At 43.7% G+C, this 17372-nt stretch overlaps 1 protein-coding gene across 1 annotated transcript in view; it reads left to right on the forward strand.

Annotated features, from left to right (window-relative positions):
* The first annotated feature begins 1209 nt into the window (after positions 1–1209).
* The window catches only part of PPP1R16B (protein phosphatase 1 regulatory subunit 16B), a 60001-nt gene continuing 43838 nt past the window's right edge, over positions 1210–17372 (forward strand). Inside the window, exons 1-2 of the mRNA XM_066586514.1 lie at positions 1210–1328; positions 11960–12274. Of these exons, the coding sequence (XP_066442611.1) occupies positions 12019–12274 (256 nt within the window). The 5' untranslated portion in view covers positions 1210–1328; positions 11960–12018. The remainder of the gene's footprint in view (positions 1329–11959; positions 12275–17372) is intronic.

Below are 17372 nucleotides of genomic sequence, written 5' to 3' on the forward strand. Positions count from 1 at the left end.
TGGCCTTACATACTATGTTACTATTCTGCACAGTAAGCAGACTTCTTCATTTTGGCTCTCTGCTCGGGAAAAAAAAGTTATTTCAAAGTTCACTCAAAGTTCATAAATGGCTGGCAGAGACAAAAATGGAGTCTAAATAATCATATTCACAATCTGCATAATCCTGACATCTACATATCAAACCAAGATGGGATGAATGTCCACAAAGAACCAATTCATACATATATTATATCACTAGAATGCTAAAATAGGGCAAATAAAGGTAACAGAAATACATGGATGGGAAGCTATCTCTAATCAACTTTGTTCTGGAAGACCGTGCCCAGAAGCAGGGTAATCGACCCGATAGAGGTGGTCCATCTCAGAAACCTAGGAGGCCCAATCTAGCCCTAGATGGGGGAAAAGGAAAAGATTTAATGCAAAAGGAAAGAGCAATGTGTATTCCCAATATTAATAACCACAGGTACTTAGTTCACAGGAGCCGCTGCCTCACCAAACTCCTCAGACAGGACAATAACCAGCACCCATGTACAGGTGGGCCTGAAATAAATACACTTCCAATATGGATGATTGACTGGCTAGGAGACACACCTCCCTGTCGTCCAATCAGTCCGCACACCACATGAGATGTTGTAGCAGGATTGTGAAGAAGGGCACCTTATAAACTGATCCAACTGAGGGATTTCTGACACATGACACCTCATCAACCTTCTGCAGTGACAGGCAGAAAGGACTCATCGGAGCTCAACTCCAAATGACAGAGTGCATGTGCCAAAGGTGAAGTCATGTCCGGGGCAGAAGTTGTGATGTCATCCTGATTGCGTCCGGCGCACCACAACACCAGCAAAAGGCTGATCTTGATGACCCCATGATGCAACACTGGTCAGCTAAAGAAACTGATCCAGACTGAATGTAACAAACATGAAACAAATCCAGAAATGAATGAGATCTATTGAAGAGATATGGCGTGAAATAATGTAAAGCGAAATGCTAATCTAAATCTACGCATGGCGCGATGCACGGCAGAAGACATGCAGCTGGTGGATGGAGTAGCACTAGGTTGGGCTGTAGGTGGAGTTGCATAATGAGAAGTCTCTGCACTCTCCCCCTCCTTCTCTCTGGGTTGTGAGGCTGCAGCAGACGCCTCCTCTCTTTACCCTGCAGAGCTAGTAGCACTGTGCCTATACTGCTCTGTGCAGTGCTGTCTGCATTAATCCCTCTGTGCCGTCACTTGGATCTCAATTCCTATTTGCATTGGTCCCCAAGTGCCGTCAGCCGTGCTTAATGTTTCCAGAGCCTTAACTGCTGCTCCCTGACTGCTGATACAGGTATGTATGGATATGAATGTGCTGCTTAACAGTATGTGAAGATGATCTGTACCAGTGAGTCTTTGTATATTATATCTGCATAGCCTAAATGTATATATATTATACTCTATCTACTAGATTTAATAGAGTGATCTTGTATTTTTTTTAATATATCGCACAATGAATATGTAAATCAAAGCAAATATCATAATCCTAGTATATGTTATGCCTTATTAGAGTGGAATATTAGGAATCACACATGTGTTCATATATATAGGAACACATAGCTCCCATTACTTTGCTGCAGGTGCCTTATCATCAATGGATATGTAATAGCTGTACATCATTCTATCGGTCTGCATATCATGTGTGAGTGAACACGTGTAGTGGTCATCCAATATAACTTTATATATATATATCTTAATAGTCAACATTTGCTGCATTTATAATACATGGTCAAATTGCTGTAGGGTGAAATTGGCTCTGTTATACATTGATTGTCCATAGATTTATTACCCATTCAGGAGCTCAGTATACAGAATGTGTTCACAGTAATGCCTAAACCCAAGGGGGCTTTCAATCACATTTCCTTATCACATACGATGGCTAAGGCCAGGTTACCTTTCAGTTGGTACTTGGTTTTCTTGGGAACCAAGGTTGAAGATAGGAGATCTGCTGTACGAGGCTTCCTATTTTTGGGTCTGTTTTCCCCCAAAATTCTGTGTCATTGGGCCATCGGTTGGGGAACCCAGCCTGGACTTTATTTGGGTAATCCTTACTTATCTTTTACCTATTTTCATAGCTATAAGCACTTTATAAAAATCGAGGGACGCAGCTGTTAAGCAGGTGCATAACTGCACCCAGGTGCTCGTCCATCTGATGTAACATTCATGTTCTACTCTTCTGGTCGTAAAATGTAGACTTTGCATTTTAAATGTTCTGTTTCTATAAATATAAATGTTCAGAAAAGAAGTTCTGAATTGTAAAATCCAAATTGAAGAAATACAAAGTTCAAGGAAGTATTCAAAGTTCATTACCACAAATAAATACTAGCAAGAAGCTTTGAGAACATTGGACTGGCCGTGGACATTTGAGAAAGTTAGAAGGAAGTACTTCCTGGAAAGTCTTTGTTTTACAGAAGACTAAAGGTACCTTTACACTGGGTGATTATTGGCCCATCTTTCTCTAGAAACAAGGAATTTGGGCTCTAATTGTCCCATGTACATGCGGCTATCAACAGGGCACTAAGTGAGAAATTGCTCACCTGTCAGAGTCAGCAGAACTAAAAACTAAGTGACTATCGGGCCGTGTAAACAGGAGCCACTACTTAATGTTTGAGCGAGTCCTGCTTACTGTGAATGGAGGCGAGTGGAGGTAACGATCCTGGCTGCTCCACCTCCAGTCACAGAACGACTATTCCGGTGGTCCATAGGTGCTTCTGAGTACTTTACGGGTCAGTCCACATCACAATTCAGGTTCCATCTAGGGGTTTTGTCCTGGCTTACTTCTGAAATTCTGAAAATGGGATCAGGACAGAACCCCTTGATGGAAGCTATCTTTGCATTGCCATTGGGTCTCAACTTTTGGCAATTGACCATTTATTTTAGGCACAGAATACACAAAGACCTGTTGAAATGGAGATTCACCAGGCTATTCTTTCTGGCACAGAATGTTGGAAGCAAACAGAAACCAGCCAAAATGATCCATTGGTCTCTGTTTCAGCAGCTTTCTACATTAGCAGGCATAGTTTCCATCCAGGGATTCAGTTCCAATCCCGTTTTTGAGTTTTCAGACATAAATCAAGATACATTTTCTGGACCAAGCCTGAAATATAATGTGAACAGGCTCTAAGATAGTCTTTCCCAAGTCCATAGTACCTGGTTAGGACTCCCCAGAAATTTTTTCCCAAGGAATATCAGCTTTACAGTAGCAATGGGGCAGTGGTAAGAGTTGCCCATGAGGAAAATATTTTTGTCCTGTATTCCTCCATGCCAAAAAGATGAGAAACTATTGATGTTAGATGTAAAATATAACATCAGGAACCTAGGGGGCCTGGGCTGTCCCTAGATGGAGAATAGGAAAGATGTAAAATGCAGATAGAAAGGGCAAAGTATAAGGTAGATGTGAATAAGCTCCACACAGAATATCCACAAGTACTTAGCAGACAGGAGTCCGCTGCCTCACCTCAAGCAGGACAATAACCGGCGCCCATGTAGAGGCGGGCCTGGAATACATACACTTCGATTATGGCTGATTGGTCAACCAGGGAAAACACCTCCCTGTCCGCCAATCAGTCCGTACAACACAGGAGATGTTGTGGCATGGTTGTGCAGTGGGGCATATTATATACTGAGCCCACTAAGGGATTTCTGACAGACAACACCCCAGGGCCCTCTGTAATGACAGAAAGAAGGCAGCACAAATGTCATGTTAGCCTTCCATACAGAAAAAAGCAGTCTATGGGCAGCTTAGGGTCACATAGGTTTGGGCTGATGTCGTGACATCATCTCAGTTCCACTTTGTCATTGCAGCTGGTGCGCCGCAAAAGATATATTAAGATTAAAATACTCATTGTCTTTAATAAACAAAATTAAAAAGTAAAGAGTTAGGTAATACTCTGGTCCCATCTGTGTTCTACCTTCTGTTCATAACTGAAGCCATGATGCTCTGCGAGATCCATCATACGACGAACACCAATGACACCAAACCCAGTTGACTTACAATGCCATCCACTGGGGTTCCATTGAGGTGTCCATGTGGCAAGAAGAGCACTGCTTCTTGCAGTATTCTTGTCATCAAATGTCAGAAAATTGATGACACAACCTCCAGCATCAGTGTGATCATAGCTTTATGAGAATACACACTGTGTGGGTAAGCTGGATGGTGAACATTTGTCATAGGAACACTTCTCCACAGCTGTTTACCAGTCAGAACTAGAAATGAGTAAGATAAATGAGATTTCATCATTTCCTTGACTCATTGACTCCTGGTCCCCATATGAAGTGTGTTTCTCTAGAATTTCCTCTTCCGTTTAGGTCTTTTCAATGGTGTCTTCATAACTTCATGTACATAACTGTCACTTCTAATGAATGGGTTCTTCTCATACAATGTCAAAGTAAGCTAGTCCTTGAAGTAGGCTAGTTTTCAGTTTGTCCAAGGTAGTCCACGATACTTGATCTGATCTATCTGGTTTTCTTTTACTCACTCGTGGTCATTTAAGGGCTCACCATACAAGTTCTTCAACTCCAAATACCTGTAGATGGGTAGGTTTTCCCTCATTTGGGACACAGACGTAATTTACTACCCTAACCCTATATTTCAATACAATACACAAATCAGATTGGTCTGTTGGAGCCCCTCCTGAGACTTAGTACCTGGACACATGTCTCCCCCCCCCCCCATCCCAATTGTGCTCTTGCACTAATTAAATACCATAAAACAGCGGATAATGGGTTTCTCTCTGCTTTCCCCAACATTCAGTCAGGTGGGAGGTAAGATGTGAAAGAGTTATCATTTCTTTCCCTGCTCTTAGTGTACCGGCAACAATGGAAAAGATAGAGCTACAGATTGTACGAAAACAAGGACATGGCTGGTACTCCCCCACACACCACCCACATGAAGGAATGTTGAGTAGGTGGAAGCAGCTTGCAGCTTCACCTGATGTGCAGTCTTATTAAGTGGGTGCAATGAGTGCTGCATTCAACTACTGAAGGACATTGTTTCCCAGCATCCGTAGTTCATCTAGTGCATCTCATAATTAACCACTTTATTTATTTTCTATTTTACTTTTTTTTCCTGCTTTTCCTTTTATGACTAAAATTGAATCTAAGGGCTTATTCACACGGGCGTAGGCGTATTTACGTTCGCAAATCTGGACGTTTTCCGGCGAACACGGCCAGAGCTATTCAGTGTATTCTCACCTGTTCTTACTTTTAGAATTATCTTTTTGGCCATCGTATATGAGTCGGCGCGTATTTCGGTCATGTATGTTCTATTTTTGACGCTTTTACGCCCGTGTGAACGAATACATTGGAAACCAATGCCTTTAATGGTGGCGCATATACGGTCGGGCGTAAAAATGCGCCATATCTGCGCTCGTGTGAATAAGCCCTAAAAGAGACATCAGAATCGACACATGCATTTCATTTATTAATGACTTTGGTTAAACTCTGCCTAGAAAATACTTGTTTTCTCCAGGTATACCTGAAAGATGACCTCCCCTGTTAAGTCCCCCACCGCTCTAGCACCCCGGTGGTCCCCATCAGTCTTTGTTTACTTTGCTGCAGCAATGATGTGTCCTACATATGCAATACAACCACGAGACCGCTGCAGCCAATCAGTAGCCCCAGCAGTCTTGTGTCATACATGCAAGCATGACCGCTTAGGCCATGATTGCTGGTGGGGAGCACTGGGGTGTCGGCGCTGTGGGGTGAGGGATTTAACAAGTGAGTAATGTTTAGTTTTTTTATTTTATCACCTAAATTAAGTTATGGTGGTGTTAGGGGACGTGACAGGGAGGCGGGTGAGGTATTTTTTATACTCACCTGCTCCTGTAATATCCCCCACTGAAGTCTAAACCCGGCACGAAAATCTGCCCGTTTTCAGGATCCTGTGCACACGCTCTCCCATAGACATTTTTCGTGCCGTGCACCAACTTCAGAGAGGGACAGTACTGGATTGCGGGAGTGTGTGAGTATAAAAAGTACATGCATCGGCTCCATGTCATGTCCCATACCAACACCATAACTTAGGTAATGCTGCTGTGGGAACACGACAGGTTGACTTCAAGGGCTACTTCAGACGAACGTATTTGCACATGTATTTGCATGTGTAATACGCAGAGAATAGAACTAGAGATGAGCGAGCACGCTCGTTTAAGGCTGATGCTCGAGAGAGCATCGGTCTTTTCAAGTAACTGCTTACTGTTCTGAGCACCATGCGGCGGGGGGGAGAGAGAGATTTCTCTCACTCTCCCCCTGCCCCCGCTCCCACCCGCCGCCATCCAGCATGGTGCTCGGACGAGTAAGCAGAAAAGACCGATGCCCGATCGAGTATCAGCCTTAAACGAGCGTGCTCGCTCATCTCTAAATAGACCCCATTAATCTCAAAGGGGTTTGTTCTCAATTCTCTTTTTTTTTGTGCGCATTTTGCGCCTAGAGAAAGAACAAGGCATGCTCTATTTTTGTGTGCATTTGTGCACCTCCCATAGAAGTCTATGGGAGGTGCACAAATACGCAATACACTGCGCAATTCAGTGAAAAAAACCCAACACATTTGGACCTCATTATTTGGCTAAATAGCCTTTTAGATGACTGCAGGGGGGTCCTGCATCCATGTGAACATGCCCTGCGTGCGCAAAAAGTACAGTAAATACGCAAGCAAATGTACCTAATTTACAGCACAAATATATTGCGCTGGAGCGTGTGCAATTGTGTATACGTCCATCTGCAGGAGCTCTAACTCCCATGCAACCTCTTTGATGGGATCTTGTCATCATCTTTGATCTCCATGAACTACGTGATAGGGCTCAACGGTGATGCAACAGAGGACACCCCGTTCCAGCTCTGCGTCCCCATGAATTTGTCATGCACACACCTCGTGGCTCTTTTCAGCTGCCCCTATGTGCGCACTTTCCCATTGAGATGCATTTCAACTCATTTCATCCACACGCTGTAGAAAAATTTTTTAAATGAGGCTCATTTTTTTCTAGGGGGACCTGTAAGTTTGAATCAGAACCATTTTTGGAAACGTACGACTTTTTGATAGTTTTTTAGACAATTTTTACTAGGAAACAGAGTGACCAAAAAAAGTGCAATTCTATCATGGCATATTTTTTTCTGAGTTGATCATGCAGAATTACCAATGTGATATTTAAAAAAATTGAACCTTTACGGATGTAGGGATATCAAACTTTAGATTTTTTTTTAAGATGCGGTGACTGGGAAAAAGGTTTTTTAACTTTTAATATTTTTTGCTTTTAGATTAAAAATACTTTATTTTATCTTACTGATCTTTACTTTTATTACTAGTCCCTATAGGGGATTTGAACCTATGATCGTTTGATTACTTATACAGTATAATGCAGGGGTATTTAAAGCATTAGCAGATCTGTCTGATCACAGATGTTGCAGGCAGGTGCTGGCTGTCAAAGACAGCTGATACCTGCGGTGTGTGAAGTGGGTCAGTTTCTGAACTCGCCACGTACACAGCATGTGCTGTGGACATAAATAGTCGTCTATGTGTCACAAAAGGGTAAATGTATATCAGTATTTCATTCGTTGGACTAAAGATGTGATTTTTGCAGTATTTATGTGTTAGCTAATGTAGGAGTCATTTCTTATCACTTTTATTCCCGTAATTAGTTTTTTTTAGAATTTTTAGGCTTATTGTTTGAAAAAGTACTAAAAAAAATAACTTTTTTACATTTTAGCTAATGATATAGTGTTACTCTCAAATAGACTTTTAATTAGCGTTCATCATTGTCCAATGTACATTTTGAGGTATTACATATCCAATATAGAGTAATTGGGTCTCAGCGATTAGAGGGGAGGGTGTTTGTTTTTTACTTTTTTTTTAATGCTGTGCCCCTTTGAAGGTCAGAGAAGGCCATTGGGGAGCTTAATTTTTTTTTTCTTCTTTTCCACTATAGCAGGTCTGCGGGGCAACCCGAGTTACAAGGGGAATCAGCTCTGTTATACTTACTAATGTCACTGTTAGGCCCCATTCACACGAGCGAAGCGCTTTCATGCTGGCCGCATCGTGGCTGAAAATTGCGTGAATGAAGAATAGCCGTGATCAAATCATGGCCAAAATTTGTGTTTGCTTATCCATTCACACAAGCGGCTTCGGCGTATATACACCGAAACGCAGAAAACCCTTGGTCGGCATAAATCCTCGGAATTACTTTTAATAGTTAAATAATGGCAGCTGTAATCTTTTCGTAGTTTTTGGGACGCTGCTAAACTCCCTCCCCCTCCCTTTTTTTTGCAGCTCCTATAGAAGTCTATGGGAGCCACCAGCGTATATCAGCCGAAAGATAGACCTATCTTTTCCAGCTGCATGTACAATTGGTCGCCAGTGTCCTATTATTCACAGAGCGATGTTTTTACGCAGCTAAAAACGCCACGTCAAAAGGAATACATAAATTAGCCACGTAAAAACGCCTGTGTGAATAAGGCCTCAGGGCTATCCTGGGTCTTCCAGCTACCGGCATCTTGGTGATAAAATGATAAATCATGTGACCACCAGCACCATGCACAGTGTTTATTGAGTGCTACCTATCTCAATAGGGGACATGATCGCTCGAACAGCCAGCTAAAACAAGCACCATAATGACCAACTATAGCACGGGCTTTAAGACTTGGACTCCCGCCAGTCCTTAACCAGTTGAGTTGCCCAGTTTTTCAATACAAGGAATCATAGAATGGTAGAGTTGGAAGGGACGTCCAGGGTCATCGGGTCCAACCCCCTGCTCAGTGCAGGATTCACTAAATCATCCCAGACAGATATTTGTCCAGCCTTTGTTTGAAGACTTCCATTGAAGGAGAACTCACCACCTCCCGTGGTAACCTGTTCCACTCATTGATCACCCTCACTGTCTAATATCTAATTTGTGTCTCCTCCCTTTCAGTTTCATCCCATTGCTTCTAGTCTTTCCTTGTGCAGATGAGAATAGGGCTGATCCCTCTGCACTGTGACAGCCCTTCAGATAGCTGTAGACAGCTATTAAGTCTCCTCTCAGCCTTCTTTTTTGCAAGCTAAACACTCTCAGACCCTCATAGGACACTGATGTTCCCACCTCCACTCTCGTTGCATGGCCCTCAAGCCAATTCCCTCTTAACAATGTAGTTTCTCAGTACATGGGAGTCTTGCAAAGGATCCAAAAGCAGAAGATAGGACCAACTACGGAAAGACCCTGTCTGTACAAGGACCCCATAGCAATTGTTTAAGCTGCCACTATGGTATGAATACCCTTGGCATAGAGCTTTTAACCTGGTCCAACCAACCATCCAATACTGCCTTGTAAGACTTGCCCAATCAAAATGGGGATTCAACTACAAAGAAGAAGGCAAACCTTTCCTAAGGAAATGCTTGGAATAGCCACTTTCTCCTTTTAAGGACAATTGATACAAGGGAGAACGGGTCTCCAAAATGTAGCGTGAAAGTAAATTGATGGAAATCTACTTGAATACCTATTTTACCCAAATGTTCGAAATAAAAAGATGAATGTATATGGGCACATATATGATTTTTCTGTCTATAGTCCCTTCAGTAATAGCTTGCATTGGCTGCTTATAATCTTCTGGATACGCAATCATTTAAAGAATAACTATATATCATGGAGAATAAATTTTAGGCAAACATTTTTGGCCAACTGGTCTCCAATCAGTTGGGAAGAATTCTTTAATTGGTGTAGATATCCATTTTATCTATACAAATACTCAGTATTGATCACATCAACAATGTTATCTGTACCTCTATGACAAGACGATAGGGATAAGCTATGGGAAGAAGTCGGATTTTGTAGCAGTCATCAGTATTTTTTCATTATGCAGGTTACAGAACCGTCACCAGAATACCCAGAAGAGAAGGCTTTGCTTTCAGACCAATAAACATCCCATATCCATCTTTATTCACGAAGGAACTAATATCGACCATTTTATTGCCACTGACACTTGATAAATAGCTTCTTCTACGATTGCTTTTTGTTCTTTATCGCTGGGAGTAGGATGTTAATTTTCTTTCTATGGATTCCTCCCTTAAGATGTGTACTTAAACTGGGAAGACCTTGGCAGCTCTTCGAGACACCTGGATTTGTAGGTAGTAAATTGCAGGCAAGAAAAGGAATCCTTTTACTATAATTGAAGGAACAGTATGTCCTAAGTGGTGGAATCAAGCCCACTGCTGGTCTGTTCTTCGTATCATGATATTACATATTCTGTGCATTTTCCATTGTCTTCTAATGGCTCATGTTCTGCGTTGATCTGTGTGTCACTTTGTCACTGCAGGAAGTCACAGCGTGGTCCAGTCTGTATCTGTCTTTCCTGCTCTGGTTTCAATTGATGCGTCTGTTTCTATTACCATACAGGATGTGTCACACAGCTGAATGATCAGAGATTAAACCCCTTGCTACAAATTAGGTCATGTTTCTGTATTGTATTCTATCAGTACTATTGAATGGCACATCATGTCCTACTGGGGTACATTGGGCCAACTGCATGTCGTTATTCTGATGTTTTGACCCCGAGCTATATAGAACAAGTGTATATGTAGACTTGTAGGCCCTGCTCTACATACACATTTTATCAAGGGTTAGGTTTGAGAAGTTATTTGCAAAATAACTCCCAACAATCAGGGTTGTGTTGTTGGAGTCATGGAGAAAAATCACTTTTGTGGTTGCAGATGAATGAAAAAAATCCAAAAATGTATACCTATGTGTGACAGGATGGATCCTTCATACAGCAAATCATAAATGTCCCTTTTTCATCATTCAAAAAGTTGTGAGTTACTCAATGTTTTAAGTAGGTCCTCAGTTTATGACTTGTGTACACTCATCATTAGCCTGTTTGGTGGGTCTTTCCATTCCCGAAAGGTAGCAAACCGGTTCAGCTTCATCAACACTGATGGATCGGTCTAGATCTTAAAGCCAGCATGCACACTAGTGAAAAGATGTCTAAACCTGACGATTTTGGTGGCCTGGACATCAATCACGAGTAAGAAGCCCTTCTGACTCTCCGCAACAGATGAGTTCAGGTGAAAGGAGGATCAGACACATTGAATTTCAATGCTTAGTCCTTTTGTTCTTTTTAGAGATAAGCCACTGCCAGAGCTATCTAACGGTGGCATTCTCCAATGTCCCCATGGAAAACACATGGGCACTTGGCCGAACCAAGTGTTCATATGTATGGAGGAGTTGGGAGACATAGCTGTTGGCCGAATGAGTCTTCGGCCAACAGCTATAGAAGGTGTACAGGTACCTTTAGGCCTCATGTCGACTAGCAAAACTGAATTGCGGATTCCGCATGAGGATTCCATGGGTGAAATTTTGCCCATAGGAATATCATTGGCCATCTGCAGTCACTTAAATTGAATTTTACACCCGCAAATGGCATTTTAATCGATTTGCGTTTTTCACGTGCGAAAAAAAAAAATGCAGCATGCTCCATTTTAAGGCAGATTCCGAGCGGGTCGGCTACATTGCTACGTATAGGTGGGGATATCCGCATGCAAGAAAAAATACCATTTAAAGCAAATCTGCGCTGAATCTGCTGCAGATTGTGCGGGGATTGTATTTTTCTAGTGGACATGAGGCCTTAGTGATTTATTTAGCCTTCTCCTTGAGATGGGTGGATGGTAGGTGCCCATTCAGGGCATATCATTCAAGGTACAATGAAATGCTGTAAAGCAAGTCCATACTGCTGTAACAATAGGACAGTATGCGGAGAGAGGTCTGTATAATATGAGATCGTCTTCTGGAGCGCAGATAAAAATGACAAACAGATAAATGTTGATAACATAAAACTTGAAAGTGATGATGTCCCAGTTTGGTCTTTAAGAATGTTTTGGCTTTGGGCACTTGAGTGTTTTCACTAGACAGAAGACGAGCAGACGCCTCAATGTCAAAGTCCTGAATACTCTTCTGTATTTAACAGATATGTCACTGTATCCACATCTTGTAAGAGAGCAGCTTCTGCTATCCTGACAATGAGATATGGCCACAAAGCCAATGGATCTATTGACAGAACTTCAGCTCTTGGAGAAAGCATCCACCTTAGAGAGACTACGTGCGGCAAAGAAACGAAGGGAGCAACAACTGAAGCGGTGGGCCCAGAATGAGCGGGAAGAAGAGAACCGGAGACGGCGTCAACACAAAGCTAGAAGGAAGACCCCCACCAGGAGCAAAAGAGTGTCTTTTCCCTCCCGTATCACGCTCCATGAGGCTTGTCTGAGGAATGACCCAGAAGAAGGTAAGGACAGATAGAAAAAAAAATCAAGGAGGATTTATGAGGCTTGTGTGTAGGAAAGTCTATATGGTTGACAGTTACTGATTGATCTGATTGATCTGGACCAGCAATTTGTTCTTGTGCCAATGATCTGTGTCACTATGGTAAGAAAACGATGACAAACAATCAACTAAGAATATCCCATGTTGCAAAATAGCTGTAGATGTATATTCATGGACTACAGTTCTGATAGATGGTATAGATTGGGGGTGTACACTGCTCAAAAATTTAGGGTACACTTTGCTCAAAAAAATTAAGGCAACACTTAACTTACACATTGGTTCACGATAAATGAAAGGCATGTGCTCAGTGTGAACCTGCTCTCATCTAGGAAGAGAATAGGGCACTAGTGGAGGACCTGCCAATTTTGGTGTTCTTTGGTGAATGCCAATTAAGCTGTAGAGTGCTGGGCTGTTAGCACAGGTCCCAATACAGAATGTCGTGCCCTCATGCCACCCTCATGGAGTCTGTTTCTGACAGTTTAGTCCGAATCACGCAGACCAGTAGCCCGATGGAGGTCATTTTGTAGGGCTCTGGCAGTTTTCATAATGTTTTTCCTCGTTCAGTGGAGTAGGTACCAGCCCTGATGCTGGGTTGATGCCTTTCTATGGCCCTGTCCAGCTCTTCTTGTATAACGGCTCAGTATCTGACCCATGCACAGGCGAATTGGCAATGTATTCTGCTGGGAAAATTCCAGGTGGGCCGGTGGCTGCTTTTTTAGAGGTCCGTTAACTGCTCCCCTTTTTATAGAGGAATGGACAGTGCTTTACATTATTCATGGGGGCACCCTCTGCCAGAGAGACAGTGGTGTGATTAGCATTGTGTTGCCCTTGGCTGTACAGATGTGAGTGACGTGTGCCCCACCCATTGGTATGCTGACTTACCTACTTGCGTGTTTGGTTCACCTACTGCTGTATTGCTTTTGTCCAGTCTACCAGGGCAATGCCTTGTTTAGTTGTACATTAGGCCCACCTACTGTAAAAGCAACGCTTTTTTGTATTGTCCCCACCTACCACAAATGTTGCTACAGCTAACATGTTGCAGATCCTGCCTACTTGCGTTGGCCCTGCCATTTGCCAGTTTAGACCCATCTAAAGCATGGGGCCACTTTTAGATTTTTTTTCTAGGGCTACAAGTTCCCAATCCACCCTGGCTCCATGCTCTTGAAACTATGCTGGGGGACACAACAAAACCTTCTTGTGATGATGTGTATGGATATCCCACCCTGGAGGAGCAGGACTACCTGATTGAGCTGCCGGTAGCGCCTCATGTACCAGTAATGACAAGGACACTAGCAAAACTACAGAAGAATCAGTCAGAAAGGATAATGAGAGAGGAATTGTCTGCATCCTCTTATTGGGGGTGTCTTACTGTTATCTCTCCAATGTGCCTATTGCCACTTTTATTTGCACCTGGGCAGGTGTAATAGATGCACAATCACTTCTTCTTCCTAACCGGACTGACTGATGTCGCTGAAGTTTAAGTGACTGTGATGCTTAACTGTTCCCTTCATTGTTCTGAGGAGCGTATATTTATGTCTATCGCGGGATCAAGGAATTTGTAAGATACTTCGGCTTCATTCTTCTAGCATTCAGGTCTCTGTCTGGCCTTCTTGTCCGGGCGTTCCATCTGATAGGCTAAAAACAGCGTGCAGACAGAACTCTGGACGCTCCATTGGTTGTTAGGCTCCCAGCTTTGGTGTCCCTTTTAGCAATTTCAGTTCATTTCTTGCATTTTAGGGCTGTTTCAGACGAACGCATTTCAAAATACGATGGCTCCTGTGCAACTTTTTTGCGCAGTGAACGAGTGTACTTTGCGCGCATGTCGGCACACAATACTGTGGGTATTTGTGCAGGCACCGCTAGTTCACATGGGCGGGGAAATCATTTAAATGGCCATTAAGCCCAACGAGGTGCCGGTATTTGCAGGTATGTGCTGTGTTTTGCACATACCCATGCATACATATGTGTGCATTTGCACACCTGCCATAGACCTCCATGAACGGTTTTGGTGTGCACAACATAGGGGACTGCGCAAAAAAAAGAAGTAAGAATGAACCCATTGAAATAAATGGGTTCTATTCTACGCATTTTGCGTGCAGAATTTTTCACATTCGTCTGAATAGTGCAGTCACTTAGAGGGTTGTGTTGGGATAGTAAGGCTGGGTTCACACTGGGTAGATTTGCCGCGGAAATTCCGTGCGGAATTTCGCTGCGGCAAATCCGCCTGTGGCCGCTAATCCTTGCATTAGCCAGCCATGTGGACGAGATTTGTCAAAAATCTCATCCACACGGGACGGCCAATCCGCTGCAGCAAAGCCGGCACTGTGGCGCGGATTCCCTAGCCGCAGCATGTATATTTATTTTCCATTGCGGTCGCACTGCTCTCTATGGAAGCAGCGGCCGCAATGGAAAAGCATGCAGCCAAGCAGCTCCAAAACCTAAGTGCCGCGGGCTTTGAAGCTGCGCTTTCCTGGTGGAAATCTCGCGTTTTTTCCGCTGCGGCAAAACCGCAAGATTCCCGGCGCGATTTCGCCCTGTGAGAATCCAATCTAATAGTTTTATGCAGATCTGCAATATATAAGAGCAGATAAGATGTTTGGCTCGGAGTGTTGCTTTAACCTTCTGTAGTCTACAGCAGATCACAACTATTACCGCAACAGCTGATTTGTGTGGGATTGAGAATTACAAGTGTTTAGAAATTAGTTCTGTTAGTCATAGAAATCAGATGCTTTAAAACGATTGCAATGTGTGGGATCGTGGGCGGATGCACTCAGAGTTGTTAGTAATAAGCACCAAGGATGAAAAAAAGCTGCATTTACCAATCCTGACAGCTAAAGCATGTTACATAATATCACTGCAAAAACATTATCTTATGCCGTTCTATATTCCAATGGGGTGCAGCATCTTACACAACATTAACCCAATTAATCAGATTAGTAAAGGCTAAGGTGACAATCCACATGTCATGGTTGTCAGCTGAACCCTCGGCCGGGCGCGCATGTTTATTTCAGTTGGGCGTAAGCATCAAGCATGATGAAATCCAACATCATCTATCTGCTGTTGGAACACCAAGGGGACACCTCCATACGCATTAGGTCGTCATTGGTCAACTTTTAGTTAATTTGTTGCCAGTTTCTAACTTAATGACGAATGTAGTAGGTAACCTGCATTGGACTGCCGTGAAGGTATCTCCTGACCTTGGTAAAAGGCTCCATGTAGTGCTGACGGACATCTTCATGTTGGACTTGATTATCGATTAGTTCCTATTTAGTTTATTTACTGATATGTGTGTATATGATGCCAATGCGTAAAAGCAAAGGAAATATTTTTTTTGTCAAGGAGTTCAATATTAATTTGAGCCACCCCCAAATTTGGCACTAGAGACCAGCCAATTAGGTAATATTGAAGTCACTTAAGGCAAAAAAAAAACCTCAGCAGATATCTCCAGAGATCATTTTCAGTAGGTGGCCATTTCAAACTCAACTCCAGATGATTCTTAAAGCAACCCTCTGGTCCTGGACAAACAAAGATTGCCGAACTGCTTCTCTATTTGATGCAGACTGTGCATTAGCATGCATTGGTAGTCTAAGACACCACATGCTGCTCTTAACTGGCCAGTGCTGCTCACATAGGCAACATCGGTCAATCAAAGCAAGTTTGGTTTCCTAGACTCATGATGCATACTAATGCACAGTGTACATCAGGTAGGCCGGCTTCACATGGACGGACTGGATTCCGCATGTGGGAGGCCCACAGCGGAGTCCGGCTGTGAGCCCGGCCGATGACCCTGCATACCTGTTGTTTCTGTATTGTGTATGACCGTGGTGACTCACCGTCGGTCATGTGCAGTACAGTTTTTTTCCCATTGTTTGTATTTCCCGCAACGACTTCAATGGAGGCCGTCCACGTGGAGTTCACAGAAAAATAAAGCATGCTGCGATTTTTCCTCTGCTTGTGGAATAAGCAATTTTTATCCGTGAGTGTAAACAAAAAAGAAAATTTACATGTTTTACAATGTCCTCCATATGATTCCAAATACGGATTTCACAATTGGAATCCGTCCTTGTGAAGCTGGCCATAGTCAGATAAATGGTTTGATTATCGGTATTAGTGTAGCTTGACACCACCAGCAGAATGGGTGGAGTCAAGATACATGCCCCCCAACCAACACCCCTACCAGGATTGGCTGCCCAAGAGAATGGGTGGCCATCATCTGCCATGGCGATAATGTTGGCTGTAGGCTCCACAGAAATCCCCCTTGGCCACTGGCCATTCTTCCCTTTGCAGCCTCCTGCACTGTTCCACTGCTCAAATAATTGAAGGCCGCGGAGAAGACACTGCCGGAGCATGGAGGGGTGAAGCCACAGCCGCGGACCCACTGACAGCAGAGCCCATGGAAGTGGCGCAACAGGAGCAGCGGGACACAGCGGCGGTGAGCGTCACCAGCAGAATGGCCAGCACAGGAGTCACACAGCATCGGTGGGGAGCGTGAGGAGCGGCATCGCCATAAGCCCCAGCAGAGGAGTGAGTGAGCTGAGCTCCATCGGGCAGTCACACAGCAGTGGGAGAAATCGGCGCAGAACATCTGCTGCGGCCCCGCCGCGAGCCCCAGTGGAGGAGTTAGTGACTGGAACTCCACCAAGCAGTGACACAGCGGTGTAAGGGTGACACCGGCGCCGTCTTCCGCTTTGCTGCAGAACGAGGGCAGCGCAGCGGCAGGGACACAAAGCAGCCTGGAGCTTCGGGGTAAGCAGGTGGGGAGTAGCGAGGGACACAGTACACTGGCAGCAGCGGTATTATTGAGCCACTCGGGAGCTGGGGGTGTGACAGGGGCGTTTCTCCTGTCAAACCCATAGCTTCCGGTGGCGTCAAGATACACTAATACCTTGACTATCTTTCTTTGTCCAGATTCAGAGAGTCTCCTTAAAGAAGTTGTCCATGTCTGAACTATCCTCAGGGTAGGTCATCAATAGTTGATCGGTGGGGGTCTGCTGAGCGATTAGTGGAATAATCGGTCCATATTGGGTTCACTAATTTGACCTCCAGAAGGTCGTCCATGC

The sequence above is a fragment of the Eleutherodactylus coqui genome, chromosome 13, assembly GCF_035609145.1.
Source record: "Eleutherodactylus coqui strain aEleCoq1 chromosome 13, aEleCoq1.hap1, whole genome shotgun sequence".
NCBI lineage: Eukaryota > Metazoa > Chordata > Amphibia > Anura > Eleutherodactylidae > Eleutherodactylus > Eleutherodactylus coqui.